The sequence below is a fragment of the Fringilla coelebs genome (assembly GCF_963513975.1).
Source record: "Fringilla coelebs genome assembly, chromosome: 5".
Lineage (NCBI taxonomy): Eukaryota > Metazoa > Chordata > Aves > Passeriformes > Fringillidae > Fringilla > Fringilla coelebs.
The window spans coordinates 49,293,865-49,311,784 of NC_140033.1; the positions used below are offsets into that span (position 1 = coordinate 49,293,865).

At 45.1% G+C, this 17,920-nt stretch overlaps 1 protein-coding gene across 1 annotated transcript; it reads right to left on the reverse strand.

The window, feature by feature from the left end:
* FAM83F (family with sequence similarity 83 member F) lies at positions 1–16,828 on the reverse strand (the record flags this gene model as incomplete). Its single annotated transcript, XM_084205524.1, has 5 exons — positions 16,367–16,828; positions 12,569–12,736; positions 6,144–6,265; positions 4,857–5,569; positions 1–65 (listed from the first exon to the last, which is right to left on the reverse strand). Exons 1-5 carry the CDS (start codon positions 16,820–16,822, stop codon positions 1–3), a joined length of 1,524 nt encoding a protein of 507 aa, XP_084061650.1. The 5' UTR covers positions 16,823–16,828.
* Positions 16,829–17,920: the final 1,092 nt, after the last annotated feature.

A 17,920-nucleotide genomic window follows, 5' to 3' on the forward strand; every position in this document is an offset into this window, starting at 1 on the left:
TCAAGATAACACACAGGTAGATTGTTTGTTTTTGTCGCTCATAGTGGAGTTTGGATTCAGGTTACCTGGAAGGAAAAGAAGTTGAAGTAGTGTTAATGTTACGTAAATAAGCCCTGGATGAAGTTTGGACTCATGCTTCACACTCATTTTTTACTATACACCTTGTGTTAGACCTACATTATTGTGCACTCTCTCATGGCTTTTTTTCTGCTGCAGTGAAATGACGAAACATTAAAATAAGATCAAATGCAGAGACTATTGTAGAGAAAACCACTGGAGAAGTATTTCTAGGCTTTGGCTTGTACCCAGTCGAGCTTCATTAGGTCCCAGCTGGCACTGATAAATAGTCTGGTCATGCCTTGGGTGAGAAGTTTTCCAAAGAGTGAGGTATGGAAAAAACCCCTGAAAACCCAAGGTCATCTCATTCATTTGATACCCACACACATTCTCAGTAGAGGATTTTTCTCACGTTTTGTTTCAAACGTCTCTAGTGCCAGTGTTTCCACCACTGCCTTTGCAAGGCAAATCCCAAGGCCTCAAGGTCTCTCACTAAAGTGGCAGAGTATGCTGCCTCCAGTTTTTTATCATCCTAGGTTTTTTCACTACTTACTCTATGAATTTCTTCTGCTCCCAGTATCTGCACCTTTCAATGCTTGCACTCCTGTCTGGTGTCCATCGTTACAGCCAGATGTTGATCTGGATGCCCCAGCATATCTGTTTCAAGCACTGTACAAAAGTGTGTTCAGAGGCTTTTGCAAGTAAGGGAGCTCATCTGAGCTCAGTAAAGCTTGCATGACTCTGGCCCAGGGCAGCAGAGGCTGACAGGGGCTGCCACGTGGCTTGGAATCACTCTGAACACAGGCAGGCCCCACTCAGATATTTGTACAGAAGGAAGGTACATGTGCATCCCCCAAGCACTTGGAGCCAGATGCCAGTTCAGAGTGAAAACAGAGAGTGAAAACTGCCACCATGTCATGGTGACATGCCACTGAGAAGTCTCAGCCTTCCTAAGTTTAGGGAGCATTCAACTCAAGCACTGCCTCTGAATTGGGCTTCGAGTGAATAATTTTTAATGTCACTCTCTTGCTTGTGGGTATTTGATCAATGCTGCTCTTACCTGTAGATGATGGGGAAGAGAATAGTTCTCTTTTCTGCCCCTCCTTCTCTCCACTTTCTTCCCCTCTGCATCTTCTTGATGTGCACCTGGGAGATTGCACTGCACCCTGCCCTCACTTCTGTGGCTGCTCTGTGTGCTACTGCCTCCTCCCCACAGCTCCCTGTGGCATTTCATTCTACCTGTCCCCCTCTGACACATCCTGTATGTTAGTATTATCATTACTCCTATCTCCTCCCCACCCCTCTTTCCTTTCCTGTCTCTATCATATTCAAGACCCTCATGCTTTTTTTGAAAGATGTCTGTGCTTCTCTGCTTAATTTCAACTCCTAGCCCTTTTATTCTTGTCACTTTCTACTCATCTTCTGACCTTTTTCTACATATCCCACTACAGTTAGAGCAAACATTCTCCTTTTATGTAGCCAACAACGTTTCCCTCTTTCTCTTTAGAAAAGAGGCTGAAAATTCCAGTTACCACCCTTCCATGACCTCACTTTGGCTGAAAAACACTGGTGATAACTAAGCAGCTATTTCAATGCCATCACAGTGCCCAGCGTAAATTCCATTTCTTGCTGCAAGAAGCACACAAAACTGAAACACAAAATCCTTCTACTAAGTGTGTGTATTTTGCAACCACTGCTCATGAGGAATGAAGTCGATGCATGGAGCACCTCAGGACAGCAGAGCCATCTGAACAAGCACACTTTGCTTCTTCCAAAGGAGAACACTAACCAAAAAGTTTGCGCCTTCCTTCTGAAGGCACACAGCTTTCAGACTTTTGCAGTGTTTCCCAGAAACTGCACACAGAAGTCACCGTCTTTGCTGGCCACAGTCTGCCCAGCAGCAGCTTAAAATTAACAAGATTCTGGTCAGGTTCAGAGCTGTTCTTCTGTTCCTCAGTGGCAACAGTGAAATCCAAGGGTTCTGTTAATTTCATGATGTGGTTTGAGAAAACCTTTTAAGACAATGTAAAACTTGCCGTGTGCTAGGACAACACCTCAGGGTGTTAATTCAGATACTTAGTTTGGGACATTACTTTCTGTCTGGAGCCCTTGTATTTTCCACACTCCCAGTTCTGACTCATAGGAATCCTTTTCCAGCCTATAAAAACTGCATCAGATTTTCAGACTCCATCAGCACACACTTCCACCATTTTCCTTCCCAGCTCAAATTCCCTTCATCACCATTTGCTCCTACAAGACTGAATCTGACTTTTAGCCTGCTTGAACAATGTCTTTCAACTACTGTATGAGGTACTTGGGTGTGGATCTGGTCTCTCCATGCATTTGCAAGGTGGGATGTGTCTCTGTGGTGCTAGAGAATTAATAGTGACTTTGGAGGATGTGTGCACAGGCAGGCCCATGGGGCTTAAGCGTGCTGTTTAATCTTTACAAAAGCTAAGGGCAGCTATTTCAAACCGTGAAGCTCTGAGTAATTGCATCCTAACCTGCCTGCATACCAAGTACCCTCTCTTTCATTTCCACTTCTTACCTCCCTCCTGTCACCCAGAATATGACAGCACCAGTTTTTACTAGCTTTGCTCAAAGACAACTTAAAGTTTTCAAACTAAGTCAGCCCTAAAGTTACCCAAGAACAAAGTGCTTCCTATCTTTATACTGAGGCTGGAACTACATTCCATGGCTGTGTATAAGGATTTTTTATCAAATCCTCTTCTGTTCCTCATGAGCCTCTATCTATCTAATGTGCCCTCTACCATCTCTGTTCATATGCCACTTTGGGGCTATTAGACTAGAGAAGTTTTCTCTCAGAAGAAAGTGATTTATTTCAAAAGCAACACACAATCCATGATCTTCCTTCAGCCTTTGATGACACCAGATGGACAAAGTCTACTTACACCATACTTCAAAAACTATGGAGTCTCCCACTGTCACCATGAACAGGCATTCTCAATTTGCATAAACCAAAAATACTAGCAAGGACTCACTGGAAAGATTTATCAGGTCAGAAAAAGCACAAGGGGAAGACTGGTGTGCTGGACCTCAGCACCTTCCCTGGACCTGTTCTCAATTCTTCCTTCCCCCTAATTCAAAGAGTTGGCAGTCTGCAGGAAGTAACAGTGGCAATAAATAAAACCTGAACATAATAGCATGGTAATGTATGTGGAAATGATCTAGACCAAGCATCAGACTGTCTGGCACAGATCCACTGTGTTAGGAGGAACAGGGACAGCCCTGCTGCCCGGATGGTGCAATGCCTCAGCTGGGTGCAGTGCCCCACTGTCCAGCCAAAGACATCAACCTCTCGTGCCTTAAGCTGGGCCTGATTTCATCAGGACCTTGTGGGGATGCTAGGCTGGCTGCTTTGGAACAGGTGACAGTGAGAATCTCTGATACTGCAAAGTGCTGATGAATCAGAGATGACACAATTCTCTCCTTCTGTCACTAGAGGGTAGTGCAAGCACTCAGCTCCATTCCTGCGAGTGGAAATGCCCATACATCTCCCCACAAGTCCTCACCGATTTTGCTTTTCCAGGTTTTGAGGAATGGGGCCCACCAGCACATAATGTCTGTGCTCAAGACTTACTTGGAGAGAGAACCTCTTTAGACCAGGGTTTACTTCTGCCTCCCCAAATGCCAAATGCAGATTCTAAAATGGATCTACTACAGTCTTAAATAAATTAGCCATTCCTTCTTACAATTCCTCTTTCTTGTGTTCATTTGGGATTTTTGAGTCTGGCCTTCATTTAGCCAGAAATATTTCCAGGAACCTAATTAATCATTGTTGTTGACCATCCCAATACCTTGCTTTTCTTCTTAGTCCCAAAAGAACATCTTTCCATTTCACCTCATGGTAACTGAAAAGGAATTCAGTCTCTCTACATCAGCATTTTGCATTCACCAGAGCACAGAATGGTCTCTGGCCAGACAAGTGGAGGAGAAATTTTCTCTTTGCAATTAGTTTATTTTCCTGATGGTGCAGGATGTATTGACACCCAAAACAGCTCACTGAGAGGAAGACAACCAGGATGAATAGTCCAAAGATTTACTTCAATCTCACAAAACATGTAAAATGTTGGGGAGTTATGAACCCATAACCCATTAGAAATCTTTATAATTTGTGTCTTGAACTGACTGAAGCCTTTGAAGGACTTAATGAAAATATCAATCATGCATTAGCAAAGAAAGAAAAGTTGAGATCTAGTGACCTACTTCTTTGTGGCTTCTATTTTCATGACCTTCTCCTCCATTTTAGAAGGTGGTAAAGGAGCAAATTAAAAAGACTTGCACCCTTTCCTTCAATCCTTGTGCCCTCACCTCAACATAAACACATTTTCCTTTTTTCTCCACCAGGAATTTGTCACAGGAAATACACCTGCCTAAACTCTAATGAGGAAAGGAAGGAATTACACTGAAAATCTGTCTGTGGCCTGCTAGCCACTACAATAGAGAACATAGTGCTGCTCTTTATTAGGCAAATGCACTTCATGGACTGTGCACTGTTTTACACAAGTCAACGTTCATCTTTCTCTCCCTTTGTTGCTCAAAAGTACGAGAAACAACCCACATGAGAAGTGCCAACCTTACAGTAAGACTGCCATTAAATTGCCTCCAACGTATATTGCCTGTATCTTTTGATGCAACTTCTACCCTTTGTTCTTGCTCATTTTGATTCAGAATGAGAAGATCTACTCACAAGTGCCCATAGTGGGTATGCTTGCATCAATCAGCCAAGCTCAGAGCAAGGGACACAGAAAGCAGAGTATGCTGGTAAAAGGTTTTACCTGAGTTGCCTCCAGTGCTCCGAACGCTAGCATGGCCAATGCTGAGCCTCTCATATTCCAGTTTCATGTTCCCAAGGTCTTCTCCTGAATGTCCTTCACTGGCAAAAGAATTGGCCTCAATGCTTGAGCCTGGAGAGCGCTTGGCCTTGCGACTGAAAAGCCCACTGGCAAACCGCTTTCCTTGCTTTGCATTGCCCTGTGCATCTTCCTTCTTTATGTCACGAATAGACTCTCTGGATTTGGATTTATTTTTCAGGTCCATGTGGAGCCGGGACAACAGTTTCTGGGGGCTCCGATTCAGCTTGTTCAAGTTCTCCAGAGGTGGATCAATTTCTGGGAACACTTGCTCCAATGTGACTAAGTCATTCAGGAACTGATTTAACCGTTTTTTTGACTCACTTGTTTCCTCCTTTTCCACGTTTCCCTGATTGTCTTGCCTGTGCCGTGAAGCCCAGAGCATCATATCACCACGGGTTGCCCCTGCTACTAAACCATACTTTGGGTTAATGAACTTCCGAGCCACGGTGGAAGAATGAAAGCCTGGCTTCCCAATTCCAAGGAGAAACGGGTTAGCAATACCCAGTTCCTTGTATAAATTAACTTCCTCTGAGATGGCGTAGAGCTCACGAAACTCAATGTCAAACATCTCCACGTGCTGTCCTGTCAAGACTAGAAGGATGTTTCTGTCAATGTGGGATGAAGTCCATGTGAAGCTAAGAGGAGGAAACAGAACCGGCATTAGATTTTGGGGTGCATACTTGACCCAGCCCACCTAACAAAACCTAAGACACTACAGGGGAATATGTAGCATTATGCCATTTTCCCTTATATCCTTGGCCAGACAGGTCCCAATAGATACATGACACAACACTATTGTTCTTCTTTAGACATGTAGATCAGATTTGTGAGCAACGGCCTTGAAACTCTGAAGGACAGTTTACCCTTTTAAAAAAGCAGCACTGCATGAACAGGAAGAGTATCTGGACTGAAAACCTCACTGAAGAGAACTGAGTACAGGGACTGGTGGAGAGTCCTTGTAGACCCCTTCCTGATGCAGTGTGGAACTGTCTCTAGCCCTCTGAGAAGGTCTGCCAGCATGCGTATGTTCCATTCTCTGAAGAAGGGCTCTATGCCACCTTCTTTGTTGTCCCACTCCAGTTTCTACAGATGCCACACAGATTACAGAAGCTGGGATAGAAGGGGGGTGACGTGTGAAGAAGACTCTCAAGCAAAGTAATGACCATTCTTTAAACAAATGCCTTAATGCCTTAAACAAGAGTAACCCACCTGTACGATCCAGTGGCCACCTTTTCACCATCCACCATCAGGAATCGGGATGCCAGTGTGCCTTTGATCTTCCCTGATGGCATGTAGAACCCAACTCCTGTCACAGAGCGTATGCGGACATTCTAACAGGGAGGAGAAAAGACAAAATGTCACAATAAATAGGGCAGAAAATTAGATAATTGCCAGCTCCAAGTGTTAAGATGTCACTCACATTGTCTCACTACTTCTGGGACTACAGCTCATTTTGTATCAGCCACCAGAAGGGCTGCAAAGGAAAGCATAGTGCTCTAAGTCCTGTTGTCATCCCCTGTCTACACAGGTCACTCCTCTCCATCTTGGACAGTTAATAGCTGTCCAAGGGGTCAACATCATCAAAACCCTGCCTGCTGTCTTCAGCTATTCACTTGAGTCACTGGCAAGACAATGCTTTCAGGTAAGTGTCTCTACTAATGTCCTGAATAGATCAGCGAAGAAGAATTTCTGAAGATGAGGAAGAAGACTCTTTTAGTAAAATGAATGGAAGTAGTTAGAAAGAGAATAGTTCTCCCCAAACCTCACATCTCACACCCTTTTGTCAGCAAACCTACAAGTAATGAAACAAAGCTCTACCAGACCCAGAAAAACCACAAAGTTAGGGTTACATGATTTTCAACAATAGATGCGTGCCTGTGCATACTATAAGGACATATTTGCACATTGGACTGAGTGCTACTCTGCTCATGGGTCCTGGCTGCACAAGGCTGAACTCCCAAAGTGTCTAACATGAAACATTCCCCCTCTCCTCCCCCCTAATCCAAAAACATTGAATATCAGTATAAGTTTGGAGCAAATCATCTTGTCATTCTGACACACAAATCTAGACAATTTTCCTCATTCCACCATATTTTCATGTAAGGATTCCTTAAGAATGAAAAGCTAAATGGCACTGTGAACTGGAGTCATAAACCCAGGGCTGGGAGTCAGATAGTCCCAGCAGTTCTGATACTGCTCCCTGTGATGTTCTGGGAAAGTCAATTCACCTTTGTTTCATTGTTCCCCATCTGCAGAGCAGAAGAATCAGGAAGATTTGACTAATGCTAGCACAGCCTCAGATCCCACAAAGAGCCAAGTCCTATTACTATAAACCTCACTGACAGCTTAAATACTGGTAGGCTATAGAAAGCAGCATGCAGGCATGAGTGATTATAAGAATGCAGATTTCTTTCAAAAGCTGTTTTTCTGAACACAACTCCTGCCTTTTGAATCTGCTGCTATTTCCCCCACTAGAATACAGCAGTGGAAATACAAATTCTGACTAACAGTAACTGATGATAGCACTATTTTGCATTCAGCTGTTGCTTGATCTGTCTGGAGTCCTGTGTGGGCATTAGCTAATTAATGCTCCCAACACTGCTGAAAGTATTATTACTCCATTTTAAAGATGAGGAGCCTAAGACAGAAAAAGATGAAGTGGCTTGCCCAAGGCCTAGCAGTGAGTCATAATGTATGGGATGCTGAAGACAGGTTGGGTAGAGCACAGGAGAAATGGTGCCCTTTCTAGTAATTAAAATAACATTTGAATTTGGCTGGCTGATCACCTGAAATATTTTTTTTTCCTTGCTGATTAATGCTGGATGTGGGATTTGCCAAATCATGCTATGCTGACTGCACCAGACAAGAAGTCAATCAACAGCTCTGACTGTGATACCTTCTCCTGTGAATCAAGAAGTATCAGCCTGTGTGAGCAGAAAGTTTCCCAGCATATAACAAGTGTGGATCTTATTGTGTTTGTATCTTCTATCACCTTCTTTTGGTGGAAAGAAAGCACACTTGAATTTCTGCAGTAACTGAGCTGTATGTAGCACTTAGAAAGGAGCAGAGGGGATAGAACTGAACAGCTGAGCACATAAACCTTCTTGAATAAAATAGGTACAGGAGTGCATTAATACATCTTGAAATGCAGAAAACAAGCACAAAGTCATATAAACATCAAGTCACTTAACAGGTTATTTGTATACAATTTTCTGCCTTGAAGGATCTTGGAACATTTGTAGACTGCTAAGTCAACCTACAGGGGAAGAACGAGACTGGGTTCATGTACCAAAGACTGCACAATAACAAAAGAGGAGAGACAAATATAAATGAAGTGAGATTGCAGGCATTTTCAGGAGGCACTAGAGTTACAGTAGTAACAAATATTTTGAGTAGAGGACCAGTTAGCTCACCAGATAGAAGTGACTCCTCCAGATCTGTATTGTTGCAGAAGCCTGCTTAAGGTTTGTTCTGTAATATCCTGGCTTATGGGAGATGCAGTCTGCATTAAATTTCTATATTTCCTTTCCACAGACTTGCACCACTCCTCATCAGAAGCAGTGACTAACATCTCCCTGGCTACAACTCAATATGACTGGCAACAGTCAAGCCTGACAGAGCATCCAAATACAAATAATAAGGAACTGGTCTACCTTGCTTTATTGTGACACTTTTAAACCTCACTCTGAATCCACAGAAAGTTAAATCAGACCCAATTTAGAAAGTCAGTAATGCTGTGACTGTCTTGACAGACCTAGGCCGTAGTGCTTACAAACTGGGGCTGAATAGGGGGAATACACAAGACAGACCCTAAAGGGAGGTGTTGTAACTGCTTCCACCAGAGAATCCTATGTGTACCTTCCCTCTTAGAACCGGGAAACCCTCTGTTTGCCCTGGACAGTTTTGGAAAGGGCACGGTTATTGACAAAATAGTGTAACGTGCAAGAATTCAGGTAGAACAGGATGGAATGCAGCTAGCTGGGACATGGCCTGCCAAGATAATTACTGAGTATTATCTGTGTCTTTACAAAAAGAGAGCCTTGCAAGCTCCCATTCTCAGAAGGTCACAAGTAGTCTAGAAGAATACTCCAGCAGACCATTAAAAAACCAACAGCACCGCTACACATCACGTTCTACCCCTCCCTCATCTCAGGTAGGAGTCAATGACGAAACCCATAAAATACTGAAATGAAATTCCAGAAGTTTCTTAGGCAGAAGCTTTCTAGACTTTCTGAAGTGAAAGGAGAAACTTCTTACATGTTAGGAAAATGAATGTAAAAATTAAAGTGAAGGTGAACTTCCAGCAGATAAATCATTCCCTGGGCTTGCTTGGAATTCTAGGAGAATTCTCTGTCTGGCAGGACTATCTGTCACTGTGGCCGGGGTTAACAGAAACATGAGGACAAAAACCACCTATCTAAAAACTGGGGAGAACATTCACCCTCAGGTCCTGAAAAAAGAGGAATTTCTGAGGGGCTATGAATTTAGTGTCTATGAGAATTCTTACTCGCTGTGATCTCTGTAGAACACTCTTGTGTCAAACATAACAGAAGTCTGACAAACCACGTCCTGTAGGCTCAGGAAGCCACAGGACTCACACACAAAAGACATGCTCTTATGAACAACCCATGAATGCTCTGATGATTGAATTTAAATACATTTCTGGTGAGCTCTGGCCTTCAGACAAAAATGGAGGTTTTCTCATTTCATGCTTGGAGTTGGTTAAGAACTTTTACTCTTTGCAGGGTGAGGTACTGTCTTCCTACAGCAGTTTCCCTCCCATGAGACTGTCAGCAGATCATGATACCTTGCCATCTCTACCAAAAGAATACAATAGCCAGGAATTTTGTGAAAATGTCCTTCACCGTACATAGACAAAGGGCAAAACCCACTGTTAACAGTAAACCTCCCTGTATTAGGATTGTTGAAGTATTCATTTTGCATTGGATGAACAGGGCAATGGGACCAAAAGGGCAGAAAACACAGAACAAAATGAGTATCTGGTGGTGACAGAAAACAGAATAAACATTGTGACACTGCAGTTCACCGTAGTGCATCATCTCTCTCCCACTGGGATCAGAACTTGTCTCTAAACCTTAGAGTTATATCTCACGTGGCTGCAACTTCCTGAGAGAAAAAAAGCCATCCTCTGTACCTCACACAAAGGAAAGGTGGGCAGAAGGGCAGAAAAGAAGAGTATGCAACTCATTTGCTGGCAAACTACATCTGGTGAAACTGGTGAAAATCTTCTAGAATAAAGCAAAATGGTAATTCAAAAAGGAAATAACATTCTCCCTGTTGCTAAAAATCTGTAGGAGAAACTCAGACATCAAAGCAGATGTCAGGAGAAAGACAATAAATAAGAAATGGGGGAATGATGGAGTTTCCTCAGCAATTTCAGTATCTTCTGTGATCAAACAACGCGGACAAAATGATTCTGCTGACCAATACTGGAGGCCCAGCTTGCTCTCTTGCTTTAAATCTGGATCTTCAACCCTTGGCACATTACACCAAAGAAGAAGGGCTGCGGGGAGTTCTCATGGGGAAACCTTAACCTTGCTGGAGCTTCCTTGGGTATCCAAAGCCTGTTGCCAGGGAAATCCCTACATGATGGTTTCTGCTACACTGACCCAAGCAGCAGCATAGGCACATCCAAGGCAGCTCTGGGTGAGATACTAAGAGAACATCTTCCTTGAGAGGCAAATGACTTGTTTCCCCATTCCATGAAGAATCTCCCTGGTAATTCCATAGAACCATATACAGGAATTAACTGCACTGACCTTAGCAAGACTAAAAAAATACCTAAGCCATACTGGAAAAAAAAGATAACAACCTTCAGGGGAGTTTAAGGTCCAGTATGATATACCTGGGAAAAGGGGGAGAAATTTGAAGGATAGCAATCTGTGGGCTGAAGCTTTGCAGAATAGTGAACAACTAGGTCAAAAGATGTTAAAAATTTCTTCTCTGTGGACTTGCTTCAACTCAGCTTGTACTATTTTTAGCTGAAGATGTCTATAGAAAAACATAGCATGGGCTGCCATCAAAGAATGGAATCACAGAAGGGACACAGAAACATTTTCTCCTTCTTTTGATTGCATCAGTTCAAACTGCACCTCCTTAGAGAGAACCATACAACTGGACTGCTGCAGGACCTAGGCATCACTGGGATCACTGGTTTAGGAGTGTCAAGCCTGTGTAGAAGGATAAGAGGATGAGCAGAAGGGGACTGCTTTAGAGACAGAAATGGCACACTGAAAGGAACTCAGTTCTCCAATACCAACACAATTCCTTCTACAATGCCAGGACATCTTTTCATTTACTCTGTCCAGGAGTTAAAATTTTGTAGTACTGAAGACATCATTGCTGTACATGGTGACACAGTAAGAAAAGTACTGGGAAACTGGTACCAGAGCAGATGGAACTACTGCTGTGATTTCACAGTTATGTACCAAAGAGACACAAGCCTAGGACACACAATACCACTGGCACTTGAAACACGTCTGTTATAATGAGGTCTGTGTCTTGCTTTCAAAGATACCAGAGGGAAGGAACTTCCACCAGTGTTTTGGAAAAAAAAGGGAAAACTTCTCAGCTGGATGTCTTTTTTGATGAAACTCAGAGCAGAGTGGTAGTTCACAGGAGAATTCTTCAGATATATGCAGGTAATTTTCATCCAGATTTAAGATGGTTCTCCTAAAATTATTAATATGAGACTCTGTAATCTTCAGAGCTTTTGAGTTTTGGTTGTGTTTTGGGGTTTTTTTAACTATTAATTGAGTGCTTAAGGAAAATCCACCCCTTCTCCAGGCAAAAAGCACTTTTTCCACTGCCGCTGCACAGAACAGATGGATCACAAACAGGGGTGAGTCTGGCATCCCATAGGTTGTTTCCAACCTAGCAACTTTTTTCAGGATTTAGAACAAGTCTATAGTAGCAACAGTGACGAAAAAGATGGGGGGGAAAGGTAAGAACACAATACTAACAAGAAATACATAAATTATTTCAGTCTGTATGTAATGGAGTGAGATCCCTCTGAGGCTGCTTCTGCCAGCCAAGCTAGACTGACTACTCTGCTGTGCTGCATGCACTGTATGAAGGCACACTCTGGTATGGGACTGGGCAGCAACTGTGGCCCTCAATCCCTTAAATTCTCCTTTAAGTCATCCTAGAGGAGGACTACAAGCTCATTCACTCCTGGATGATTACTGTTGGGAAGGAAAGTCGTGATTTCACAGAATTTATGTGTCCTGTAAGAGGGATCCATGCAGAAAACTCCAAGAGCTACTTGGAACTCTAGTCTGAATTCTAGTTTGACTCCTCACAAAGAAGACCTATAGGAATTTTCTCTGATAATTTTCTCCCTAAACAGGAATTTTTAGTTCATAAGAGCCAGGAAACTACACAGATCCCTGTCTTGGGTTAAAGGCAAAAAAATCCAAATATTTCCTTTTTCTTTCCTTCTGTATTTTCAAGCCACACTGTTATCCCTCTGTGTTCCATCACTTTAAGCGTTGTGGTATGACTTGTAGGCAGGAAGAGGTGTGTTTGTCGGTCCAAACAAGTTCCAAGATTCATTACAGCTGCAAAAGGCCAACGACCTGCAGGAGATAATGGTTTAATATTGAATACCTTACCCGGATCTGCAGGTCACTGAGGTCGAGGCATCTGCACATTTCCAGGAAGAGCTTGACACCCTCCTCATCCAGGATGATATAGACTGGGATCCAGCGCTTGTACGCTGCATCGACGATATCGCGGAAGATGTCCCGGTCCGTAAACACATCCATGACCACTGCAATAATCTGGAAACAAGGAGATTGTAGACAGACAACTGAATAAATATTACGAACTGAAAGAAAGGCCCGTCCCATGGTACAAAATAAAGGAGAGCACTGATACCAGATAATGGAGGAGAGGCCTCCATAGGGAGACAAAAGTACAGGGAGGTATATGCCCAAGCACTACCAATAATTGTAATTTTCTGGGTTAGCTGCTGCACTTTGGAAGGAACTTAGTAAATGTCTATGAAGAGTTCTCCTTCTTTGGATGGAAATGACTTATTTTAGCAGCCTGAGGAATGCCAAAGCAAATACCTAGTTTTTCCTCTGTATTGAGAAATTTCCATTGTTTCTGTAAGGACTCACTTAAATGAAGAACACTGAAAATAGATTGAAAAAAAACCATTGAAAACACAACTTTAACACTTAACCTGAAGGTGTCTAATGGAAGACTGAATGTGCAGAGGAATCACTGCCTGCATCTTTAGCCACAACACATGGTGCAGAAAACAAGAATTCTATTTTCCTTTTTTTTCCCCTGAATCCCTGTGAAAAGTCTGCTCTCAGGACTGGCTTCTCAAGGAATGATTTACTGGGCTCAAACATAAACACCTCATATTTCTCAGAAAGGGACTGAGTGTATTCAAGATTTGGAGGCAAAATGATCATTCTCTCTCTTCGCATGTATTGTTTTTCTGGTATAAAACTAATCCTTCTTTCCAGGCATAGATTTTACATAAAAACAAAAGGTTTCACTGACGTGAGAGACAAGCCTGAACATTTATAGGATGAGTAACAGCAAAACCAAGAAGGTTATGGGTAACTTTAATGCTGATCTTACAAAAAGGGAGAGAAAGACAAAACATGTATCTTTTACACCATTAGAAATACCAATTAATTTTTCTGCCGGAGTTATTCTTCTCAACATTTTAAAGGTTATCAATGGAGGAAACTACTGCTTTTCTAGTCCCTCTGCATAACATCAGCTGGCCAGGTCAGAGCTGCCATGCTGACAGTATCCTGGGAACAGAGCTGTCTAAATTTTAATTTCCCAGGTGCTGGGAATCACAGCAATAAGCCCATCTGGGCTGGGGACAGCATATACAGGTGTGAATGGAGCTAAATACTGAATCACACTGTAGGACTTTCTTCACTTGATGCATTGGAAAAGGTGCAGCTCTTTTGCACAAGCCCCCTAAGGAAGAGGGAATAATTCTCCCCAGAGACCTCTTTCCTGTGAAAAATACCCTTGAACAAATGGCTTTTGGGAAAGTGGTGCCACAGTAAACATCCCCAACTGCATCTGCTGAATCTCTGCTGAGTCCCTGCTTGTACGGCCAACAACAACCAACATATCTGCTCTGTCAGGCTCCTTCTGTCAGCAGTGCTTACACCAGCTCCCCTTTGTTAGAGAAAGAAAAAAGAGCTGACATTGTATTTATGCTCATCATTAACATGTAAGTTCCTGATGGAGGTGAACTGCGCTGGAGCTACATCATTCTAAATCCCACAGTAACTTCTACTAGGCAGGATTTCAGGTCCTGACTTGGCTCTCCCTTCCCAGCAGGAATGTAACAGGAATGTTATAAGAATCTCTAAAATTAAAATACAGAGAACTTGTACCACTTTGTTTCTGAACAACTCCATATACAGGCAAACTTATAGTTAAAGGCATGAATAGTTTATGCATAAACTCAGGCCTGTTATGCTCCCTCTTCCCCCCACACAGTGATATGGATAAGCTATTTAGGAGAAAGGATGCCAAATAATATTCATTTGAAGTAAGAACATCCACGGAGGGAATGGACAGCAGAAGCAGGAACTTCTTTTCTCTCCATCCCCACCATCTGCAATGAGTGTAATGACTGCAGAAATTACACCCCATCCTGAACAAACCATTAATTGTCTGTACTGGCTTTGCAATGTGAAAGGGTGGCTCCCTCCAGGCTGTGGGGCTTTGGGTCAGTCCAGGCTTCTTCCCAAGACTGGGGACCATTGAGAACAGCAGTCAAAACTTCCCATGGGCAACGCCTGTTGTTGTGTTTGCCATCTCAAACCCCTGTCACAGCTGGTGATCTGTCAAGATCACCTAGGAGCGTTCCCAAGCACAGCAAGTCAGAGCATGAGTGTCTACCCCTGCAAGAGGTTTTCCCCATTTCTCTTCCAATCCTATGGATAATAAACTTATCTGTAGGGCCCATAGGTGTGCCTAGCTCTTCACATGAATTTTAAGATTGGCAAGTTAATGCTTGCTAATCTCATTGCAGCTAGGTAGCTTAATTAACATATGTTTGTAAAATACTGATGATAAACCACCCACAGACATGTGCCACATATTACCAGTATCTGTTTAGACCCCCCTCAGAAAAAAACAAACCAAACAACCCCCTACTCTCATTTGCTGATTAAAAAGCTGCTGTCTGGAGACTTTTTTGCCAGGGCCAGCTCAGCTGAACACAATAGGCATAGTTATCTATGAAAAGGACCATTAAACACTCAAATGGCTGTTAAACATGAAACCAGCTTCTGGTTGGGAGGGGCACAGTTTGTCCAGTCAGTGAAAAAAAAAATCTACAAAGGAATTAATTATTTCTAGGTGCCAGGCACAGCTATTGAAAGAAACAAACTTTCCCAGTTCTTGAACAGTCTATAGAAGCATTTGTAGCAATGCAAAGAGGAGGTGAAGCTGCACTACATCAGTGTAAGGATTTTATAGCTTCTGTCTTCTAAGTGACTGATCACACCAGTCACTGAACAGAATTACAGGGTGCACACAATTTCTGAGACCAGGTAGCTGAGAAAATCACCCACCAGATTAATGCCTCTCTGGAAAGTTTTCTGTTTCCCGGCAGATTCGGTTTGAACAAGTCTGTAAAAGTGGTGCATACAGTGTGTGCTGGCAGAGGGGAACAGGTGGAGGAGGAAATGACGGCTGAATTATAAAGCAGAAAAACCAGAAAGCTGCAAAACTAAGCGCAGGAATGAAGTTTCTTACGCTGTTCTCCCCTTTACCCAAGGGGTGTGTCAGCTCTGACGGAGATCTTTTCCTGGGTGGTCTTCCCCGGGAACTTCACCCACATCCGGGGTGCGTGACGAAAAACCTCGTGATTGCCCCCACCTGTTCAGAGCAAGCTCTTGTAGCATCATGGCTGGGTTGCTTCCTTGCCAGAGGTGCCCTGTCACCACCAGTAGTCATTTCCAGGGAAAAGATAAAGGGGAGGAGCAGCCTCATATTGCCTGCACTTTGTCTACTCGCAGCTCAGGCTGGACGGTGTTGAGCCCACAGAAAATAAACCCCAAAAACACCATCCCATAACAAACACACTGCTCTGTCTTTAACTAGGGACACCTGCACACACCAGGTAGGGGTGGCTGTAACAACATCACGACCTGTCTTCCTCTGAACCCGGGAATGAGGCCGGAACGCGAACCACGGGTGGGGTGTGCATGTTTCACCCCATCACAGGCATCACCTTTGGCAAACCGTAACACGACTGGCAACGGGGCGCAGGGAAAGCCCTGCCTGATGGACGCCGGCCATCGCGTGGCCAGAGCGAGGGCTCTCGCCCGCCTTCCACCCCGTGCCCCGAGCCAGACCCTCGGCCCGGGTGAGGGCGGCAGGGCTGGCCCGGCCCGTCGAGGGCCGGTCCGTACCTTCTGCGCCTGCTGGATCATCTCCCGCACCACCTCCTTCAGGTGCGGCGCGCTCTCCTCCTTGCGCGGGTGCGTGAAGAGCGACACCCGGCTGATGCCACGGTAGAACGTCTTGTCGGTCCAGCCCAAGTCCAGCGGGGGCACCTCGGTGTCCGAGCACTCGGGCCAGTAGGCCAGAGAGAGCGTCTCGCCGCCGGGCCCCCGCGCCACCTTGCCGCCCTCACGGGGGTCGTCGTAGCCCCGCCAGCCGCCCCGCAGGTCCTGCAGCTCCCGGCCCGAGAGGAAATCGCGGAGCTGCTCCTTCCTCAGCGCCTCCCGGTACGCGGCCTCGCCGCGGGTCACCAGCGCCTCCAGGGCTCGGCGCTGCTCCTCGCTGTAGTAGAAGCGGGCCTGGGCCTCCGTCACCTTCTCGTTGACGTGCAGCTCGTCCAGCAGCAGCACCTGGGACTCCGCCATGCCGCCGGCACCCCCAGCGCAGCGCCGGCCTGGAGCGAGGGCAGGAGGCTGCGGCAGGAGGGAGAGGCAGGGCCGGGACCGCCTCACCTGGCTTGCCCGAGCCCGCCCCGACGGGTGGGGCGGCCGCTCCCCCGGGCCCCGGGGACACGGCTGTCCCGGCCGCCGGGCCGCTGTCCCCGCCGCCCGGCCCTTCTCCCAGGCTCCTGCGTGGGCCCCGGGGACGGGGGCACGAGCTGCGGGGAGAACAATTTCTCCGGAAAGGAGAACAACCTGACCTAAGAGATGCAGGATGCGATGCAAGATAAAGGGAAGAGGCTGGTCATGTGGCGGCCTAAACCGGCTTCGAGGGATGCGGGATAGAAATCTTTAACTAACTTGTGAAATTGTATCCTAAGAGTGAACTTGGTGCATTGAAATGGGAAAACCGCACCTCCGAGGGAAGACCCTCACCCACTGAACACGTGAATTTGGAATACCCTGTGCCTTTAAACCGAGGTGGGGAAAGAGAAGGCAGTAGTAGCTGAGCCAGGTGGTGATGTAGATTCATTATGCAAATGTTGCCTGAATAGGATTGTATAAGTATGCTTGCCTATGTATGCATTGTGTATGTGTGTATAACTACACTTCCTAGCTCTGTGGATTTACCACTTTGCACCCATCTCTGTGCAAACATGAAATAAAATCGAGTATCTCAACTCTGTGTGTGGATCAGCTTCCCCACTGGGTGAAAGAATCCAGATTTGGGACAACACCCTGGCATGGCTGGCATCAGTGTCCTAACTGCAGTCCTTGGAGGAGAACCAGGCCTGGCCCCCTGGTGTATTTTGGGGTGCAAATGCAAAACTCTATTTAAGACTTTTTGCCCTCCTTTTTCAGACCTGACAGCCACCTGAGGAAGAGGGGGACACAACTGGGGCCAGGGAGGTGGGCAGTGCACCACGGTGGCCTGTTGGCTGCAGGGAGCTGGTAGCCAGCCCTCTCTGAATCCTCTGGCAGCTCAGCAACTCCAGAAAAGCAGGTGGTGTGGGGTACCCAGCTTACAGAGGGGAGGATGACAGAGTGACATGCCAGAGGCTGCAGAGCAGGCTGGTGTCAGAG